Here is a 22,153-nt window from a genome sequence, read left to right as displayed (position 1 = left end):
GCTACCCTGTCAGTTCGGTTGCTATGGAAATGAAACTGCTCCTCCCTTGGTTTCTCTTATAAAGTGAAAGTTGTTTCCTCCTTGGGCTCAGTCAATCACTCCTTTTCTCCTCCCAGGTTTCGAGAATTTTCTTTTCTCTGGCAGTTATGGTTGGCTGTAGCCCCGGAGCCCCTCCTATGATTTATAACAGTTGGTTACTTTGGTATATCAGTTATGTTTCGTACCTCCAAATATGTATTTCTATTGGATAGCCGGGTTTCCCTGCCTTTTCCCCCCTTTTCCCTTAAAACCCTCTCCTGCCCAGGGCCATTTGCTGGGTGTTTCCCCTCCTTGTTGGTGCTTCTGTAATAAACCCACAGTTTACCCCCAGTTCATTTCCATAGCAACCTAACTGACAGAGTAGCCTGAGAAAAGAAGAAACCATACAGAAAATAGAAGAGCAACTAACAAACTTAAGAACACAGCACAGCAGCTGGGCCGTGCCTGTGCTGAGCTGGAAACGCAGCCTGGCTGTTCTGTGCTCCCCTCAGCCTGAGGAGGAACAGCTGAACACTGCTGGTTCCAGAAGCTTCCCCAGGAGTGCAGGGAGGCTGGGCAGGATCAAAGCTTGACCCCAGTGCATGGTTTGGCCATGACACGGAGCTGCTCCTCTGCAGCTGTGTGGGGCAGGGTCCCCATCCCGAGGGAGGGAATCGCCCCGGGCCCACCGCGCTCAGGGCTCTGGCCCTTCATTACCAAACCGGGCAGTGCAGACCCTTAATTATCAAACTGAGCAGTGCAGACCCCGTGAGGATCAAACTCTGAGCAGTGCAGATCCTTAAAGAACCAAACTGAGCAGTGCAGACCCCTTAATTACCAAACTCTGGGCAGCTCAGACCCCTCAAGGACCAAACTGGGCAGTGCAGACCCCTTAATTACCAAACTGAGCAGTGCAGACCCCTTAATTACCAAACTCTGGGCAGCTCAGACCCCTCAATAACCAAATTGGGCAGCTCAGACCCCTTAATTACCAAACTCTGAGCAGTGCAGATCCTTAAAGAGCCAAACTGAGCAGTGCAGACCCCTCAAGGACCAAATTGGGCAGCTCAAACTCTTCAAGGACCAAGCTCTGAGCAGTGCAGACCCTTAAAGAACCAAACTGGGCAGCTCAGACCCCTTAATTACCAAACTGAGCACTGCAGACCCTTAATTATCAAACTGGGCACCTCAGACCCCTTAATTACCAAACTGGGCAGCTCAGACCCCTTAATTATCAAACTGGGCAGTGCAGACCCTTAATTACCAAACTCTGGGCAGCTCAAACCCCTTAATTACCAAATTCTGAGCAGCCCAAACCCCTTAATTACCAAATTCTGAGCAGCTCAGATCCCTTAATTACCAAACTCTGGGCAGCTCAAACCCCTTAATTACCAAATTCTGAGCAGCCCAAACCCCTTAATTACCAAATTCTGAGCAGCTCAGATCCCTTAATTACCAAATTCTGAGCAGCTCAGATCCCTTAATTACCAAATTCTGAGCAGCTCAGATCCCTTAATTACCAAATTCTGAGCAGCTCAGATCCCTTAATTGCCAATTACCAAATTCTGAGCAGCTCGGATCCCTTAATTACCAAATTCTGAGCAGCCCAAACCCCTTAATTACCAAATCCTGAGCAGCTCAGATCCCTTAATTGCCAATTACCAAATTCTGAGCAGCTCAGACCCCTTAATTACCAAACTGAGCAGCCCAAACCCCTTAATTACCAAATTCTGAGCAGCTCAGACCCCTTAATTGCCAAACTGAGCAGCCCAAACCCCTCAGGGCTCAAGCTCTGAGCAAGAAATTCCTCCTGGGGTGAGAGGAAAACCCTCAAACCACAGGAACCCACTCGGGGTAAGAGCTGTTCTGTGGATGCTTGAGCTGAACGTGTTGGAACGAGGAGCAAATCAGGGTTTGTGTGAGCTCATCCTCCTGAGAAGTGAAAGAAAAGTAAATTAAGGCTTAGCAGAGTCATTTGTTGTGTAAAAACAGCAGGAAAACACTCAGAGTGTTAAACTTGTCCTTTTCCTGCCACCCCACTGTCCCAGGGCTGGTTTGCAGCAGCTCTCACAGCTCCATCTGACACTTTTCTTACAAAAAAAAAAAGGTTTTTAATTCTCTGTACAGCAAATAGTTGATAAATTCTTTATCATTCAAAGAAATCTGGAAGAGTTTGGTATTCCATAACCAGTCCCGGGTACCAAAGCACCGATGAAGAATTCAGTTACAGAGAATTCTGCAACAGAGAATTCTGTTGGAGATAAATCAAAAATGCCAAAAAAACCCAGCTGGAAACGGGAGCAGGAGCTGAAGCCAGGGCTGGCTCAGTGCTTCAGTCGGATCCTCCAGGAATAAGTAGTGAGGATTCTTTCTTTTTTCTTCACGATGCAAGTGTAAGTGCCCTCATTAATTGCATTGGCAATGATGCTCATGTGATCCTCGTTGAGGGACAGATAGCCTGGGTAGGAATATTCCAGAAGTTCCTTGTCTTTGTACCAGCTGGCAGAAGAAAAAGGATGGAAGGTAAATATGGATATTCGTTATTTCTAATAAAAATATAGTTATTACAGAATATTCGTTATTTCTAATAAAAATACAGTTATTACAGAATATTCGTTATTTCTAATAGCAATATTATTAGTTACTTCTACTAATATTAGTTATTTCTAATAGCAATTAATAGTTGATTCTAATAGTATTTCTAATAGCAATATTATTAGTTACTTCTACTAATATTAGTTATTTCTACCAATAAATTTTGCTGAATAAGTGTAGAGTAGAGACTACAAAACAAAACTGAGTTTTACTCTTTATTTCAGGTGCATAATTATTAATAATCATAACCATGAGTCATTTTGGAATTTGAATCTCTGAAAGTTGATGGGAATTTGGGTCCTCATGGATTTGAACCAACCTAAATTTTGGATACATCCAGAACCTGTTCATGCTTCAGTAACAACCAACTAATTAAAACTTGAAAAGGTAAATTTAAATTTTACAGGGTTTTTTTGTAGAATATAAAGAATATAAATATTTATATTTTTAAAAGAAAATTTAAAAATATTAAAATACTAAAAATAAAATTATAAAAATATAAATACATTAAAATATAATACATAAATATAAAAAATAAAATTATAAAAATTATATATATAATGTATATATAATTGTTATATATAGTATATATTTATAGTATATATAACATATACAGTATATATAATATATACAGTATATATAATTGTTTTATATCTATTTATAGTATATAATTGTTATGTTAGTATATCATTATTGTTATTATATTTATAGATATTAGTATATTATCTTTATATATTATATAATTATTATATTATATATATATAAAATATGTTTTAATATAAATATATAAAAATTTTATTCCTATTTTTCAGAATTTAAAGAATATAAATATTCAAGCTAGGGAATTCAGTTTGATAGTAGGAATTAGCTTTGTGCTATATATTTTATATATATATATATACACACACACACATATATATATATATATAAAATATATATATAAAATATATATAAAATTGGATTTTATCCACCTTGAGCTCCAGATTATAAACTCCATTTTCCTTCCCCCTATGTTTATGATTTTCCTGCTGGGTTTTGGTGCCTGTGAGCTCAGCACTTACTGCACTTTGCCTTTTTTGTGGGTGATTTTCTGCCCGCAGCGGAAGGTGACGTTCCTGCCCTCAGAAACCGTCTTGGTTTTGGTCCTTGGTGGGGGCAGAGTGGGGGGCACCGTTGGAAATGGGAATTCTGGGCAGGGAGAGAAGGAAATGGCAGCAGTTCACCCCAAAACCCTTTCACAAAATCATCATTTAAGCAGGTTTAAAAGTATTAATTTCCAAGTGCCTCCTCTGGCTGAGCAATTCTTGGATGGACAAACAACACGATTGATGTGCAAAGATAAAAACTTTGTGGGGTGATAAAAATCAGTTTGTTCCTTTCACAGCTGTGGAAGAGGATGTGAAGAGTCCAGTGTGTGAAAAGCCTGTGGAATTTGTAATTATCTAATTGAATTTTTCATTTATGTGGCCCCCAAAACAAAACCCCTCTGTGCTGAAGAGGCACTGGTTATCCAGGATATCCTAAGGGATATTTTTAATTCATTTTTTTATTCCAGCATTTTTTATCTGAGCTCAATTTATCTGCCCCAGCTGCAGCAGCTTGCCCTGCATGAGTTCCTTACCTGGATCCATAAGCTGGGGCTGGAGAAGGTGATTAACAGCCTGTATTAAGGTAATTAACAGCCTGTATTAAGGCAATTAACAGCCTGTATTAAGGTAATTAACAGCCTGCATTAATCACCTTTCTGGGAGCGGCTCCATCCAGCCGTGCTGGGGATGTTTCTGTTTCACCCCATCCCTGCAGCCCCTCTCCCTGCCTCAGCTAAAGACAGGAATTCAATTCCAGCCAGGAATTTCATCTTCCACTCCATAAATATGGAATTATTCCTCATTCCAGGCCTGGATCTGCACTCAGATACACAAACTCCATCTCTGTTGTGCTGCTCGGAGCTGGATCAGTTGTGTCCCTGATCCCTGGTGTGAATGAAGATTTTGCCTGTTCCAACCTCACTTCTCCCTCCTCCCTGGGCACTTTGCACTTTTACCCTTCCCTGTGCACTTTTCCCTCTTCCTGTGTACTTTTCCCTGTGTATTTTTACCCCCTCCCTGTGCATTTTTCCCTTTTCCCTGTGCACTTTTCCCTTTTCCCTGTGTATTTTTACCCCCTCCCTGTGCACTTTTACCTCTTCCTTTGCACTTTTCCCTGTGCACTTTTCCCTGTGCACTTTTCCCTTTCCCTGTGCACTTTTCCCTTTTCCCTGTGTATTTTTCCCTCTTCTCTGTGCATTTTTACCTCTCCCTGTGCACTTTTCCCTCTTCCTTTGCACTTTTCCCTCTCCCTGTGCACTTTTCCCTTTTCCCTGTGCACTTTTCCCTTTCCCTGTGTATTTTTACCCCCTCCCTGTGCACTTTTACCTCTTCCTTTGCACTTTTCCCTTTTCCCTGTGCACTTTTACCCCATCCCTGTGCACTTTTCCCTTTTCCCTGTGTATTTTTCCCCCTCCCTGTGCACTTTTACCTCTTCCTTTGCACTTTTCCCTTTTCTCTGTGTATTTTTACCCCCTCCCTGTGCACTTTTCCCTTTTCCCTGTGCACTTTTCCCTTTTCCCTGTGCACTTTTCCCTTTTCCCTGTGCACTTTTCCCTTTTCCCTGTGCATTTTCCCCCCTCCCTGTGCACTTTCCCCCCTCCCCAGCCCCGGTACCGTAGCAGAAGTCGCAGGAGGCCGGGCAGTGTTTCTTCATCAGCTTCCTGCGCTGCTCACAGAATCCTTTCCTGGCCCAGCCTGGGCACATGGGCAACCTGTCCTTGCAGCCTGGAACGGGACAGGAGCTGCTGGGGAGGCTGAGGGAGCAAGGTGGGGCTGGGATGGGGAGGGTCCCCACATTTCACAAGAATATTTCTGGGTTTTGCATTCTCTGAACCTCAGAGAAAGGAACAACAACTCTTATCTCATTTGCTGTGCCTGTGTTTGTGCAAAGGTAGAATGCAATGTGGAGATTGTTTACCCACAGGGATGGTGCTTTAGTTCCTTGGCCTGTCAGGGCCAAGTGTGTAGCCCAAAATTTCTCTTCACAGAGAAAAGCAAGGCACAATTCTTCCCAATAATATTTTTATCTCGTTTGCTGTGCCTGTGTGTTTGTGCAAAAGTAGAATGCAATGTGGAATTTTTTTACCCACAGTGGTGGTGTTTGGTTCCTTGGCCTATCAGGGCGAAGTGTGCAGCCCCACATTTCTCTTCACAGAGAAAAACAAGGCACAATTCTTCCCAATAATATTTCTGAGTTTTGCGTTCTCTGAACCTCAGAGAAAGGAAAAGCAATTATTATTATTTTCTGTGTTTGTGCAAAAGTAGAATGCAATGTGGAGATTGTTTACCCACAGTGATGGGGTTTTGTTTCCTTGGCCTATCAGGGCGAAGTGTGCAGCCCCACATTTCTCTTCACAGAGAAAAGCAAGGCCCAGTTCTTCCCAAGAATATTTCTGAGTTTTGCATTCTCTGAACCTCAGAGAAAGGAAAAGCAATTATTATTATTATTTTCTGTGTTTGTGCAAAAGTAGAATGCAATGTGGAATTTTTTTACCCACAGTGGTGGTGTTTGGTTCCTTGGCCTATCAGGGCGAAGTGTGCAGCCCCACATTTCTCTTCACAGAGAAAAACAAGGCACAATTCTTCCCAATAATATTTCTGAGTTTTGCGTTCTCTGAACCTCAGAGAAAGGAAAAGCAATTATTACTATTTTCTGTGTTTGTGCAAAAGTAGAATGCAATATGGAGATTATTTACCCACAGTGATGGGGCTTTGTTTCCTTGGCCTGTCAGGACAAAGTGTGCAGCCCAAAATTTCTCTTCACAGAGAAAAGCAAGGCATGATTCTTCCTAAGAATATTCTTATCTCATTTGCTGTGCCTGTGTTTGTGCAAAGGTAGAATGCAATATGGAGATTGTTTACCCACAGTGATGGTGCTTTAGTTCCTTGGTTCAGGGCCAAGTGTGCAGCCCCACATTTCTCTTCACAGAGAAAAGCAAGGCACAATTCTTCCCAAGAATATTTCTCAGTTTTGCATTCTCTGAACCTCAGAGAAAGGAAAAGCAATTATTATTAATTTCTGTGTTTGTGCAAAAGTAGAATGCAATATGGAGATTGTTTACCCACAGGGATGGGGTTTTGTTTCCTTGGCCTGTCAGGGCCAAGTGTGCAGCCCCACATTTCTCTTCACAGAGAAAAGCAAGGCATGATTCTTCCCAAGAATGTTCTTATCTCATTTGCTGTGCCTGTATTTGTGCAAAAGTAGAATGCAATGTGGAATTTTTTTACCCACAGTGATGGTGTTTGGTTCCTTGGCCTGTCAGGGCAAAGTGTGCAGCCCCAAAATTTCTCTTCACAGAGAAAAGCAAGGCACAATTCTTCCCAAGAATATTTCTGAGTTTTGCATTCTCTGAACCTCAGAGAAAGGAAAAGCAATTATTACTATTTTCTGTGTTTGTGCAAAAGTAGAATGCAATATGGAGATTATTTACCCACAGTGATGGGGTTTTGTTTCCTTGGCCTGTCAGGGTTAAGTGTGTAGCCCCACATTTCTCTTCACAGAGAAAAGCAAGGCACAATTCTTCCTAAGAATATTTCTGGGTTTTGCATTCTCTGAACCTCAGAGGAAGGAAAAACAATTCTTATCTCATTTGCTGTGCCTGTGTTTGTGCAAAAGTAGAATGCAATGTGGAGATTGTTTACCCACAGTGATGGGGTTTTGTTTCCTTGGCCTATCAGGGCCAGGTGTGCAGCCCCACATTTCTCTTCACAGAGAAAAGCAAGGCACAATTCTTCCCAAGAATGTTCTTATCTCGTGTGTTTGTGCAAAAGCAGAATGCAATATGGAGATTATTTACCCACAGTGACAGTTTTGTTTCCTTGGCCTGTGAGGGCCTGGTGTGTGTGTGTGTGGACTGAGGGTGACAATCACCAGATTCTGGGCAGTTGAGTGCTTGGCAGATTCAATTTAGATAGAATGTAATATAATATAGATTAATATAGCATAACAAAGTCATTAATTAGCCTTCTGATAGCAATGCTCCTCCTCATTTCAGATGTCCACGCTACAGGAGCCCGAGCTGGGCTGTGGCACCAGCACTGCCCCCCAGCACCCAGCTCCCGTCTGGGGCAAGCCCTGCCCAGCTGAGGGTCAGGGTTGGGTTGGGGTCTCACCGTAGAGCCTGTGGATGCCCCACACCTCGTCCTGGGAAATGCTCTTCCTGCCCGTCAGCGTGGCGTTGATGTGCATCAGCGCGCGGGGGTTCAGCGAGTGCATCAGGCCCAGGGCGTGCCCGATCTCGTGGGCGGCCACGTGCACCAGGTCAGTGAGCCACACTCCTGGGGAGAGGGGAGAGAGGGGAGAAACACCTGGGGCTGGTGGGCAGCAGCCTCACACCCTGCTCTGAAACCACAGCAAACCTCTGGCGCCGCAGGGCTGGCGGTTCTGGTGTTCCATTCTGTGCTGGTGCCTCACTCAGCTTTGGCTTTTCCATTTTCTATATTCTGTACAGACATCTCAGATTTTAACTGTTCCATTTTCCAGATTCTGTACCAATGTCTCAGATTTTAACTGTTCCATTTTCCAGATTCTGTACCAATGTCTCAGATTTTAACTGTTCCATTTTCCAGATTCTGTACAGATATCTCAGATTTTAACTGTTCCATTTTCCAGATTCTGTACAGATATCTCAGATTTTAACTGTTCCATTTTCCAGATTCTGTACAGATATCTCAGATTTTAACTGTTCCATTTTCCAGATATCTCAGATTTTAACTGTTCCATTCTCCAGATTCTGTACAGACATCTCAGATTTTAACTGTTCCATTTTCCAGATTCTGCACAGATATCTCAGATTTTAACTGTTCCATTCTCCAGATTCTGCACAGATATCTCAGATTTTAACTGTTCCATTTTCCAGATTCTGTACCAATATCTCAGATTTCCAGATTCTGTACTAATATCTCAGATTTTAACTGTTCCATTTTCCAGATTCTGCACAGATGTCTCAGATTTTAACCAGAGAGCTGCTCTGGAGCACCAAGGTTTGAGCACTGAAGCCTCTTGGCAGCATCCAACACATGGATTTTAACAGAAGGATGAGGCTGAACTATCCAACAATTTCACTGATTCCAGCAAGAAATGGAATTTCCACCACTCAGCTGGAGCTCAGGGCAGAGGAACAACAACTTCCAACCCCACAACAAAATTCCTACTGCCGCTTTCTCAGCTCAGGCCCATCCCAGGCTGAACTCCAAACCCAGCTCCTCTGTGCTCACCTTTCTTCCAGCTGAACCTGGTGTTGCCCAGGATCCAGTACTCGTGGTCGTCGAAGTGGATTTCGCCGTGGGGCGGGAAGAAGGCGTGGGCCAGCTCGCCCGTGGTGCCGTCGAAGCAGTGGTGGCTCAGGGACTGCAGGCAGTCCGTGTGGTTGATGGGGTAGAAACCTGAGGGAAAAGCAGCAGCTGCAGGGTTTGCTGTGCCCCTGGGGCTCAGGGCACACAGGGAAATCCTCAAAAATGGCTCAAAACGCTTCGTCCAATCCTCATAGCACTGCAGCACTCACCACCTCAAAACAAACGACTTACAATCCCATTTAAGTAAATCAATAACCCCTTAAATAAATAAAAAAATTAGGTAGTCCCAAAAGCTTAGTCAAAAAACAGTTGCAGAAAAATCACATCAAACCAACAACCAATCCCTAAGACTACCCACAAAAAAAATCTTCAAAAAAATTTGTCATCCACAGAAATGTCATCAAAAAATGTCATCCACAAAAAATCTCCATGAGAACATGAGAAAAATGTGGATTCTTGTTCTGTGGCTTTCCTCACCTGTGGATTCTTATTCTTATTCTTATTCTTATTCTTATTCTTATTCTTATTCTTATTCTTATTCTTATTCTTATTCTTATTCTTATTCTTATTCTTATTCTTTTTCTCATTCTTATTCTTATTTTCATTCTTATTCTCATTCTTTCTTATTCTCATTCTTTCTTTCTCATTCTTATTCTTATTCTTATTCTTATTCTTATTCTTATTCTTATTCTTATTCTTATTCTTATTCTTATTCTTATTCTTATTCTTATTCCTATTCTATTTTCTCATTCTTATTCTTTTTCTCATTCTCATTCTTATTTTCATTCTTATTCTTATTTTCATTCTTATTCTCATTCTTTCTTTCTTATTCTCATTCTTATTCTTATTCCTATTCCTATTCTATTTTCTCATTCTTATTCTTTTTCTCATTCTCATTCTTATTTTCATTCTTATTCTCATTCATTCTTATTCTCATTCTTTCTTATTCTTTCTTTCTTATTCTTATTCTTATTCTTATTCTTATTCTTATTCTTATTCTATTTTCTTATTCTTTTTCTCATTCTCATTCTTATTTTCATTCTTATTCTTATTTTCATTCTTGTTCTCGTTCTTTCTTTCTTATTCTCATTCTTATTCTTATTCCTATTCCTATTCTATTTTCTCATTCTTATTCTTATTTTCATTCTTATTCTCATTCATTCTTATTCTCATTCTTTTTTATTCTTTCTTTCTTATTCTTATTTTCATTCTTATTCTCATTCTTATTCTTATTCTTATTCTTATTCTTATTCTTATTCTTTATTCTTATTCTTATTCTTATTCTTATTCTTATTCTCCTGTGGCTTTCCCCACCTGTGGGATCCCAGGAGCAGAATTTGAGGGTTCATTCCTGGCAAATGCCTGAAGCTTCACAACCAGTGTTAATTGTGACATTTAATATTTCCCGGAGAATAAAATTTTTTTTTTTGCCTGGCTAAAGGCAAAGGAAGCCCAAAGTTGACCCAAGCACCCACCCGGCCCAGGCTGGCTCTCCCGCCCCCAGCTCCTGCATTTCAGCCTGGAATTGCCCCCGGCAGGGCACTCACCGATGGTGAGGTCGCTGGGCAGCTCGGGGGGCACCTCCCTGAAGCTGAACGGGGACACCTCGCTCCACATGCGGAACGCGGCCGCCAGCCCGCGGCGCGTGGCCCTGGCGCTCAGCAGGTGCCGCGGGAAGGACAGGATCCTGCGGACACACGGACACGGGGCAGCGGGGCAGGCAGGGGATCTGACTCCGTGGGCTTGGAAGGCTGAGTTATTGCATTGTATTGTGTTACACAGCAGGGACACACAGCACAGCCGGGGTCCTTATCAGGGGCAGGGAGGAATGATGCATTGGCTTCAGCTTCTCAGAAGGCTAATTTATTATTCTATTATACTCTATTCCATTCTATTCATAATCGTTTCCAATCCTAATTCTCAGTCTTCCTCTTATTATTCATTCTATTCTATTCTATTCTATTCTATTCTATTCTATTCTAGTCTAGTCTAGTCTATTCTATTCTATTCTATTCTATTCTATTCATTCTTGTTTTCAATTCTAATTTTCAGGCTTCCTCTTTATTCTTCATTCTATTCTATTCTATTCTATTCTATTCTATTCTATTCTATTCTATTCTATTCTATTCTATTCTATTCTATTCTATTCTATTCTATTCTATTCTATTCATTTTTAGTTTCAATTCTAGTTCTCAGTCTTCCTCTTATTTTTTATTCTATTCTATTCTATTCTATTCTATTCTATTCTATTCTATTCTATTCTATTCTATTCTATTCTATTCTATTCTATTCATTTTTGTTTTCAATTCTAATTCTCAGTCTTCCTCTTATTTTTTATTCTATTCTATTCTATTCTATTCTATTCTATTCTATTCTATTCTATTCTATTCTATTCTATTCTATTCTATTCTATTCTATTCATTTTTGGTTTCAATTCTAGTTCTCAGTCTTCCTCTTATTTTTCATTCTATTCTATTCTATTCTATTCTATTCTATTCTATTCTATTCTATTCTATTCTAGTCTAGTCTATTCTATTCTATTCATTTTTGGTTTCAATTCCAATTCTCAGTCTTCTTCTTATTTTTCATTCTATTCTATTCTATTCTATTCTATTCTATTCTATTCTATTCTATTCTATTCTATTCTATTCTATTCTATTCTATTCTATTCTATTCTATTCTTTCATTTTTGTTTTCTCCTAAATTCTAGTTCTCAATCTTCCTCTTATTCTTCATTCTATTCTATTCTATTCTATTCTATTCTATTCTATTCTATTCTATTCTATTCTATTCTATTCTATTCTATTCTATTCTATTCTATTCATTTTTTGTTTCAATTCCAGTTCTCAGTCTTCCTCTTATTCTTCATTCTATTCTATTCTATTCTATTCTATTCTATTCTATTCTATTCTATTCTATTCTATTCTATTCTATTCTATTCTATTCTATTCTATTCTATTCATTTTTGGTTACAATTCCAGTTCTCAGTCTTCCTCTTATTTTCTATTCTATTCTATTCTATTCTATTCTATTCTATTCTATTCTATTCTATTCTATTCTATTCTATTCTATTCTATTCTATTCCATTCTATTCTATTCATTTTTGGTTTCAATTCTAGGTCTCAGTCTTCCTCTTATTTTTTATTCTATTCTATTCTATTCTATTCTATTCTATTCTATCTATTCTATTCTATTCTATTCTATTCTATTCTATTCTATTCATTTTTTGTTTCAATTCCAGTTCTCAGTCTTCCTCTTATTCTTCATTCTATTCTATTCTATTCTATTCTATTCTATTCTATTCTATTCTATTCTATTCTATTCTATTCTATTCTATTCTATTCTATTCATTTTTGGTTTCAATTCTAATTCTCAGTCTTCCTCTTATTTTTCATTCTATTCTATTCTATTCTATTCTATTCTATTCTATTCTATTCTATTCTATTCTATTCTATTCTATTCTATTCTATTCTATTCTATTCTTTCATTTTTGTTTTCTCCTAAATTCTAGTTCTCAATCTTCCTCTTATTCTTTATTCTATTCTATTCTATTCTATTCTATTCTATTCTATTCTATTCTATTCTATTCTATTCTATTCTATTCTATTCTATTCTATTCATTCTTGTTTTCAATTCTAATTTTCAGTCTTCCTCTTATTCTTCATTCTATTCTATTCTATTCTATTCTATTCTATTCTATTCTATTCTATTCTATTCTATTCTATTCTATTCTATTCTATTCTATTCTATTCTATTCTATTCTATTCTATTCATTTTTGGTTACAATTCCAGTTCTCAGTCTTCCTCTTATTTTTTATTCTATTCTATTCTATTCTATTCTATTCTATTCTATTCTATTCTATTCTATTCTATTCTATTCTATTCTATTCTATTCTATTCATTTTTGGTTTCAATTCTAGTTCTCAGTCTTCCTCTTATTTTTTATTCTATTCTATTCTATTCTATTCTATTCTATTCTATTCTATTCTATTCTATTCTATTCTATTCTATTCTATTCTATTCTATTCTATTCTATTCATTTTTGTTTTCAATTCTAGTTCTCAGTCTTCCTCTTATTCTTCATTCTATTCTATTCTATTCTATTCTATTCTATTCTATTCTATTCTATTCTATTCTATTCTATTCTATTCATTTTTGGTTACAATTCCAGTTCTCAGTCTTCCTCTTATTTTTTATTCTATTCTATTCTATTCTATTCTATTCTATTCTATTCTATTCTATTCTATTCTATTCTATTCTATTCTATTCTATTCTATTCTATTCTATTCTATTCATTTTTGGTTTCAATTCTAGGTCTCAGTCTTCCTCTTATTTTTTATTCTATTCTATTCTATTCTATTCTATTCTATTCTATTCTATTCTATTCTATTCTATTCTATTCTATTCTATTCTATTCTATTCTATTCTATTCTTTTTTGTTTTCTCTTCAATTCTAATTCTCATTCTTCCTTTTATTCTTCATTCTATTCTATTCTATTCTATTCTATTCTATTCTATTCTATTCTATTCTATTCTATTCTATTCTATTCTATTCTATTCTATTCTATTCTATTCTATTCCATTCCATTCCATTCCATTCCATTCCATTCCATTCCATTCCATTCCATTCCAGTTATTATATAAAAGAACAGAGCAGGGACAGAGAGCACACCTGGGGTGTTTATCAGGTGCCCCCTGGCAGGCAGGAACGCTGAATCTGACTCCATGCTCTTAGAATACAATATACAACATCTGACTCCATGCTCTTAGAAGGATCATTTATTCTTTTATTATATTATATAATATAAAAGTTATTCTATAAAAGAGCACAGCAGGGACACACAGCGCACCCTGGGGTATTCTTGAAGTGCCCCCTGGCAGGAAGGAATGAATCTGACTCCATGTTCTTAGAATACAATATAGAACATCTGACTCCATGTTCTTAGAAGGATAATTTATTATTTTATGAAGGGATTATGGATCTGATCAATGTTTTCAGAAGGCTTGTATTGTATTGTATTGTATTGTATTGTGTTGTATTGTATCGTGTTGTATTGTGTGGTATTGTATTGTATTGTATTTTGTATTGTATTGTATTGTATTGTATTGTGTGGTATTGTATTGTGTTGTATTGTATTGTATTGTATTGTATTGTATTGTTTGTATTGTATTGTATTGTATTGTATTGTATTGTATTGTATTGTATTGTATTGTATTGTGTGGTATTGTATTGTATTGTATTTTGTATTGTATTGTATTTTGTATTGTATTGTATTGTATTTTGTATTGTATTGTTTGTATTGTATTGTGTGGTATTGTATTGTATTGTATTGTATTGTTTGTATTGTATTGTATTGTATTGTTTGTATTGTATTGTATTGTATTGTATTGTATTGTATTGTATTGTGTTTTGTATTGTATTGTATTGTGTGGTATTGTATTGTATTGTTGGTATTGTATTTTGTATTGTATTGTATTGTATGTATTGTATTTTGTGTGGTATTGTATTGTATTGTTTGTATTGTATTGTTTGTATTGTATTGCATTGTTTGTATTGTATTGTATTTTGTATTGTATTGTATTGTGTGGTATTGTATTGTATTGTATTTTGTATTGTATTGTATTGTGTATTGTATTGTATTGTTTGTATTGTATTGTATTTTGTATTGTATTGTATTGTATTGTGTGGTATTGTATTGTATTGTTTGTATTGTATTGTATTTTGTATTGTATTGTGTGGTATTGTATTGTATTGTATTTTGTATTGTATTGTATTTTGTATTGTATGGTATTGTATTGTATTGTATTTTGTATTGTATTGTTTGTATTGTATTGTATTGTATTGTATGTATTGTATTGTATTGTATTGTATTGTATTGTATTGTATCCCAGCAGCAGATTCTTACAAAAACCACAGGGCCAAGACCCAAAAGCACTGGAAAGAGCAGGAGAAGCTCCCAGGATGATTTTAAACAGCGCAGGAGAAGGTCTCAGGATGGTTTTGGATAGATCAGGAAAATCCAGGCCCCAGGCTGATTTTAGATAGATGAGGAAAATCCAGGCCCAGGATGGTTTTGGATAGATCAGGAAAATCCAGGCCCAGGATGGTTTTGGGGCCGCCCCAGGATGGTTTTGGGGCTGCCCCAGGATGGTTTTGGGGCTGCCCCAGGATGGTTTTGGGGCCGCCCCAGGATGGTTTTGGGGCCGCCCCAGGATGGTTTTGGGGCTGCCCCAGGATGGTTTTGGGGCCGCCCCAGGATGGTTTTGGGGCCGCTCCGTCCTTACCTGTAGGTGAGGTTGAAGTGGTCCCAGCGCAGGCGCCCGGGGGTCAGGGTGTAGCGCCGGCTGCGCTGGGCAGGGGCTGGGCTGGGCACGGCCGGGCCTGGCACATCTTCCTTAAAGACAGAACACGGCATGGCACACACTCCAGGACAGCTGAGAGATTCAGCCTTTATATTTATCCTTTATTCTTTATATTTATTTAGCCTTTATTTCTCAAATGCTGCACTGCATCACTCTGAATTCCATAACAAAGTCTTAGTCAGTGTTTGCACATTTTGTCAGACACAACAATTCCTCCAGGCCTGAGATCCAAGGACACCCCACAGCCTCAGGCTCTGAAAAGTATAAATAAAAGCATAAATAAAAGTATAAAATTAAATTTCGGGGGAGAATTGGGGTAAATGACTTCATTACCTGAAGCTGCAATTGGAGGATTAACCCCTGATAGGTAAATGGGCCAAATTTCAATTGTGTGAAAAACCTGTGACCATCATCCACTCAGAAACCAGAGGTTTCTGAAAACCCTCAGAGGTTTTTCACTGCCCAAGGGGCACCTCTTGAAGGCCTTTAGTAAATCCCAATTCATTCTCTAAAAGCCTCTGTTCTGCAGAATAAAAACCTCCATGGAGCAAAACCTGGGCTGGGAGCAGCTCCGGCTCTGCCTGAGGGGGATCCAGGGGATGAGACCAGCCCAAAAGATCCTAAAACATCCCCAAACCAGCCCAAAACATCCCAAACCAGAGAAAAACATCTCAAACCAACCCAAAACATCCTAAAACATCCCTGCATCATCCCAAACCAGCCCTGCATCACCCGAAAACATCCCAAACCAGTGAAAAACATCTCAAACCAACCCAAAACATCCTAAAACATCCCAAACCAGCCCTGCATCATCCCAAACCAGCCCAAAACATCCCAAACCAGCCCAAACCAGTGAAAAACATCTCAAACCAACCCAAAACATCCTAAAACATCCCTGCATCATCCCAAACCAGCCCAAAACATCCCAAACCAGCCCAAAACATCCCTAACCAGCCCAAAACATTCCAGACCAGCCCAAAACAGCCAAACCATCCCAAACCAGCCCTGCATCATCCCAGAGCATTCCAAACCATCCCAGACCAAACCAAAACATTCCAAACCATCCCTGCATCACCCCAAACCATCCCAAACCAGTGAAAAACATCTCAAACCAACCCAAAACATCCTAAAACATCCCTGCATCAACCCAAAACATCCCAAACCAGCCCTGCATCATCCCAGAACATTCCAAACCATCCCAAACCAGCCCTGCATCACCCGAAAACATCCCAAACCAGTGAAAAACATCTCAAACCAACCCAAACCATCCCAGACCAGCCCTGCCCCATCCCAAACCATCCCAAACCAGTGAAAAACATCTCAAACCAGTGACAAACATCTCAAACCAGCCCAAAACATCCTAAAACATCCCTGCATCATCCCAAACCAGCCCTGCCTCATCCCAAACCATCCCAGACCAGCCCTGCCCCATCCCAGCCAGCCCTGCCTCATCCCAAACCAGCCCTGCCTCATCCCAGAACATCCCAAACCATCCCAGACCATCCCTGCCCCATCCCTGCCCCATCCCTGCACCATCCCTGCACCATCCCAGCCATCCCCTCTCCTCCTGGAGCGCGGGGCTGAGCCCTCGGGAGGCTCCCGGCCCTGCCAGGGCTGCAGCTCTGCCTGGAAAGTTCTCATTTCCTCCACCCGTGCCCAGAGTGAGTGTGAGCAGTGCCTGAACAGGGAGCTCCTTGTGCAGCAGCCCCGAAATGCCCCCAAGGCCCGGAGCAGCCCAGGAGCTCCAGGAATTGGCAGTGACACCTCTGGCTCAGCTGGAAAAGCCTTGTGGAACCTGGACGGGAATGAATGGAACCCAATCCGGGTTTTTTGGGAAGTTTTCCAGCTCTGTCTCCCCTTTTTTGGGGTAAAACATTGAAAATTGGGCTGCAGAGGCACCAAGGCAGTGGCCAAAGCACATCCCCGGTGTCACCAGGGCCTGGAGAGCACAGGAACTTTCCATGGCTCGAAAGGCTGGAAAAATCTCCTGCCCGTGGCTGGCAGCCCCATTTCCCTCTCCTTGACCAAATCTCAGCATTTTCCTCTCCTCCAAGGAGAAATTTCAGATTTTCCTGCAGCTGAGACCAGCAGCAGCTTTGTGAGGACAGTTCTTTTGCAAAAATATTATATATTTAATATACAATATATATTATATATACTAATATATTAATATATTAATTAAATACAATGTAGCTATATAATATTATATATTTTATATATGTTAGATACATTAGATAGAATATAATAGATATATATTCTATATTATCTACATTATGTATATAATATAAAATATAAAATATAATATATAATACATAATATATAATACATATAACATACTATATACAATATATAAATTAGCTATTATATATTTTATAAAACATTATTATTATAATGTATAATATATTATATATTATACTATATACTACATACTATATACTATATACTATATACATTATATATAATATATTTTATATTATGTTATATATTATATATTATATATTATATATATTATACATTGCATGATATAATACGTAATGTAATATGTAATGTAATGCAATAATGTAATATATGTATAATATATAATATATATTATACATATATTATACATAATATACATTATATATTGTTATGTTTTGTTATATTCATACTATGTATTATACATTTTATGGTATATTATATATTACATTCCATATTATTTGTTCTATTTAATGTAAATAATTCAATTCCAGCCCAGGGGGAGCCCTGAGCTCTCCCAGCCCCAGTCCCAGCACAGAACAATCCCAGCCAGGAAGCGCCCGCTGGCTCCTCCTCCTGCAGGGAAAACTGCACCCACCGGTGAAAAATGGCTTTATTTTCTATAACTGCTGAGAATCAAAGCTTCAGGCCATTAGGGCTGAACAGACAAAGGGAAAAAATGAAAATAATGTGTGACTTCTGCTTAAAATGCAAAGCAGAGCATCAATCACTGCTGATCAGAGGAGCTGCAGGGCTGAGCCCAACCCTCCTGCCTGGGCTCTGCTCTCTTTAAAATTAAAATATTTGACATTTAAACATTTATCTGTTCAGATACTTCAGATCTATTTAGATCTATTGAGATCTATTTAGATCTATTTTCTACAGACCTATTGAGATCTATTTATTTATTTAGCTTAGACATTTAGATATTTATCTGTTTAGATACTTATCTACTTAGATCTATTTGTCTCTAGATCTATTGAGATCTATTTATCTATTGAGATTAGATATTTAGACATTTATTAAGATTCTTATCTATTTAGGTTTGTTTAGATCTATTCAGTTCTGTTTAGATCTATTTGTCCATAGATCTATTGAGATCTATTTATCTATTTAGATTATTTAGACATTTCTCTATTAAGATATTTATCTATTTTGATCTATTTGTTTCTATTCAAGTCTGCTTAGATCCATTTGTCTATAGATCTACTTATCTATTGAGACTAGATATTTAGACATTCATCTATTAAGATATTTGTCTATTTTGATCTATTGAGATCTATTTATCTATTTAGACATTTATCTATTTAGCTATTTATCTATTTGTATCTATTCAGTTCTGTTTAGATCTATTTGTCTATAGATCTATTTATCTATTTAGACATTTATCTATTTAGCTATTTATCTATTTTTATCTATTTGTATCTATTCAGTTATGTTTAGATCTATTTGTCCATAGATCTATTGAGATCTATTTATCTATTTATCTATTTTGATCTATTTGTATCTATTCAGTTCTGTTTAGATCTATTTGTCTATAGATCTATTTATCTATTTAGATAATGATCTATTTTGATCTATTTGTTTCTATTCAGGTCTGTTTAGATCTATTTGTCTATAGATCTATTTATCTATTTAGACATTTATCTATTTAGCTATTTATCTATTTTGATCTATTTGTATCTATTCAGGTCTGTTTAGATCTATTTGTCTATAGATCCATTTATCTATTTAGATCTATTTATCTATTTAGATCTATTTACCCACAGACCTATTGGACACATTTATCCATTTAGATCAGACATTTGTCTATCTATTTAGGCACTTAGACCTTTAGATATTCAGACCTTCAGACACGCAGATATTTCGGTTTCAGCCTCCAACCAGAGCACACCTGCGCCTCTCTTGGACCCCCCCTCCGCTCCCAGGCATTTGGGGCTCACTCAGACCCTTCCTCCTCCTCCTCCTCCTCCTCCTCCTCCTGCTCACCTGCGTTTCCTGCCCCGCAGCTCCAGCTGGGATTTGCGGCGCTGCCAGCGCGGCCAGGATGGGGAGCAGGCACAGCATCCCCAGCGAGGCCCTGCGGCCCCGGCTCCGCTGCTGCCCCGGGCCGGGGGCGCCTCTGCCGCCCGCAGGGAGCGGCCCAGCCCCGGCCATGCCCTCCCCGGGCTCCGGAGGCGATTCCGGGCTCGGGCACTCAGGACATTCCCTGCACACAAAGCGTTTGTGATCCTGGAGCTCGCATTGGTGAGCAGCTGCTGCCAGAGCTGTGCACACAACCAGAGTTTCAAACTGCCCTAAAAAAAAAAAAAAAAAAAAAAAAAAAAATTTTTTTAAAGGAAAAAAAAAAGAGCAGACTTTACATTAAGCCTCTTTGCAATGTGCCAAAGATTCTCTCAGGCTCTGCCAAGTGGGATCGAGTTACTGCAGCTGAAATTGGGGCTGGCCCGGGAGCAGCAGCAAAGTGAAACAAGCTGGGCTGGACACGAACTCCTCTCTTTAACTCTGTGAGCAGCCCAGGGCCAATCTGCCGCTCTCAGCTTGGTGTAACGAGGGGAAAACTCAAATTAAACCGGGGGAGAGCGCAGCGAGAGGAATGCAGGGGAATCAGCCCCTTGGAATGCGCGGCTGGGGATGCTCCGCTGTCATTTGTCACAGCTGGCCTGGGTGAAAAATGAAATTCTGGGAAAGCGCTCAGGGGGATGAGAAACTCCCACAGAAATAAAAGAGCAGCAAACCCGGCCGGGAGCTGCAATTTCTGCTGGGTTCGGGTCCCAAAGAGGCTCCGAGGCTTTGCCTGGGAGCTTCTCTGAGGCATCTCCAGTTCCATTCAGGGCTGTTTGGAAAAGCTCGCTCAGGAATTCTCAGGTTTTCAGACACAGCTGAAAAATCTCACTCAGAAATTCTCAGGTTTTCAGACACAGCTGAAAAATCTCACTCAAATTCTCAGGTTTTCAGAGAGGGTTGAAAAAGCTCACTGAGAAATTTTAAGGTTTTCAGAGAGAGCTCAAAAATCTCACCAGGAATTCTCAGGTTTTCATGGACAGCTGAAAAATCTCACTCAGGAATTCTCAGGTTTTCAGACAGCTCAAAAAGCTCACTGAGAAATTTTAAGGTTTTCAGAGAGAGCTCAAAAATTTCACTGAGAAATTCTCAGGTTTTCAGAGAGAGCTGAAAAATCTCACTCAGAAATTCTCAGGTTTTCAGACACAGCTGAAAAATCTCACTCAGAAATTCTCAGGTTTTCAGACAGCTCAAAAAGCTCACTAAGAAATTTTAAGGTTTTCAGAGAGAGTTGAAAATGTCACTCAGAAATTCTCAGGTTTTTCAGAGAGGGTTGAAAAAGCTCACTGAGGAATTTTAAGGTTTTCAGAGGTTTGAAAACCTTAAAATTTCACTGAGAAACTCTCAGGTTTTCAGAGACAGCTGAAAAATCTCACTCAGAAATTCTCAGGTTTTCAGACACAGCTGAAAAATCTCACTCAGAAATTCTCAGGTTTTCAGACAGCTCAAAAAGCTCACTGAGAAATTTTAAGGTTTTCAGAGAGAGCTCAAAAATTTCACTGAGAAACTCTCGGGTTTTCAGACACAGCTGAAAAATCTCACTCGGAAACTCTGGGGTTTTCAGACACAGCTGCACTTTTCCGTCTCACCCTGGAGTGGGATGAACCAACCCCAGCTCTGCTCTCTCAGAATTCCGCAGGAATTTTCTCCCCAGCTCCACCAGCAATGTCAGGCAGGGGCAAGGCCATGCAAAAATTCCTTGGGGGCATCTGAGGCATTCGAAGGGTTTCAGAAAAGCCTCGTAATTTTAAAAAATGCTCGAATTGGAATTTTTTCCACCCTAGTTCATGCACTGCTTTATTAGTTTCATCCATTTGCAGCCTCAAGCTGGCCTGGAGCTGTCAAACAGCTCAGAGAGAGAAATCAGGCCAGGCAGTCTGGGTGTGCAATTCCATGAACAATTTCAACCCTCACCGAGACAAACCACCACAAAAATCTGAAAACCAACAGGAAATCCAACAGCGAAAGGGCAGAAAATTTGCAGCAGGGAAAGGAGAGGATGAGGAGGGAGAACAAGGAAAGGATTCCAGAATTCCAGAGGGGAGGAAGAGCAGAACCCAGAGCTCTCCCTCAGCTCTTTCCAGGGATGGCTCCTCCTTCCCCAGCACGGCTCTGAAAAATCCAATTTTTTTGCATTTGGAGCTCAATGCAATTTTTTTGCATTTGAGAGATGCAAACTCAGCCCCGTTGGTGTTTGAGCTGCAATCACAGCACCGAGGGAGAAACTCGACTGAGCTAAACCTGAATTCTCAGTTTCTTTTAGAGCCCGCAGAGAACAGGAAAACGCTGATGGAGAAGGGAATCCTGAAGGAAAAACTTGCCTGGAATTGGGGCTCCAGAAATGATCCTCCAGCCAAGGCAGCACTGAAAGACAAATATTGTTATCAGCCCCAGAGCTGGAAGAACATTGAGTTTCAGTCCCAGCTTGAGGGGCCTCTCCCAGAGCTGAGGGAGAATTCAGTTCATGCTCTGCACACCCTGCTCTCGCTCAGGGC

General features: G+C 39.4%; 1 protein-coding gene and 1 long non-coding RNA gene across 2 annotated transcripts; one reads left to right on the top strand and one right to left on the bottom strand.

Annotated features, from left to right (window-relative positions):
- Nucleotides 1-1,451: 1,451 nt before the first annotated feature.
- MMP23B (matrix metallopeptidase 23B) lies at nt 1,452-19,880 on the bottom strand. The gene is made up of 8 exons (XM_064730806.1): nt 19,584-19,880; nt 15,282-15,391; nt 10,544-10,683; nt 8,919-9,086; nt 7,815-7,979; nt 5,316-5,426; nt 3,675-3,801; nt 1,452-2,517 (listed from the first exon to the last, which is right to left on the bottom strand). Exons 1-8 carry the CDS (start codon nt 19,749-19,751, stop codon nt 2,343-2,345), a joined length of 1,164 nt encoding a protein of 387 aa, XP_064586876.1. The 5' UTR covers nt 19,752-19,880; the 3' UTR covers nt 1,452-2,342.
- Nucleotides 2,853-8,924, top strand: LOC135456739 (uncharacterized). Its single transcript, XR_010442602.1, has 4 exons — nt 2,853-3,000; nt 4,169-4,284; nt 7,697-7,962; nt 8,632-8,924. It is a non-coding gene; the product is annotated as an uncharacterized LOC135456739 (long non-coding RNA).
- Nucleotides 19,881-22,153: the final 2,273 nt, after the last annotated feature.

This window comes from Zonotrichia leucophrys, chromosome 21 (genome assembly GCF_028769735.1).
Source record: "Zonotrichia leucophrys gambelii isolate GWCS_2022_RI chromosome 21, RI_Zleu_2.0, whole genome shotgun sequence".
NCBI classification, from domain to species: Eukaryota; Metazoa; Chordata; class Aves; order Passeriformes; family Passerellidae; genus Zonotrichia; species Zonotrichia leucophrys.
The sequence above is the reverse complement of the archived record's forward strand: the minus strand, read 5'-3'. Positions and strand labels throughout refer to the sequence as shown.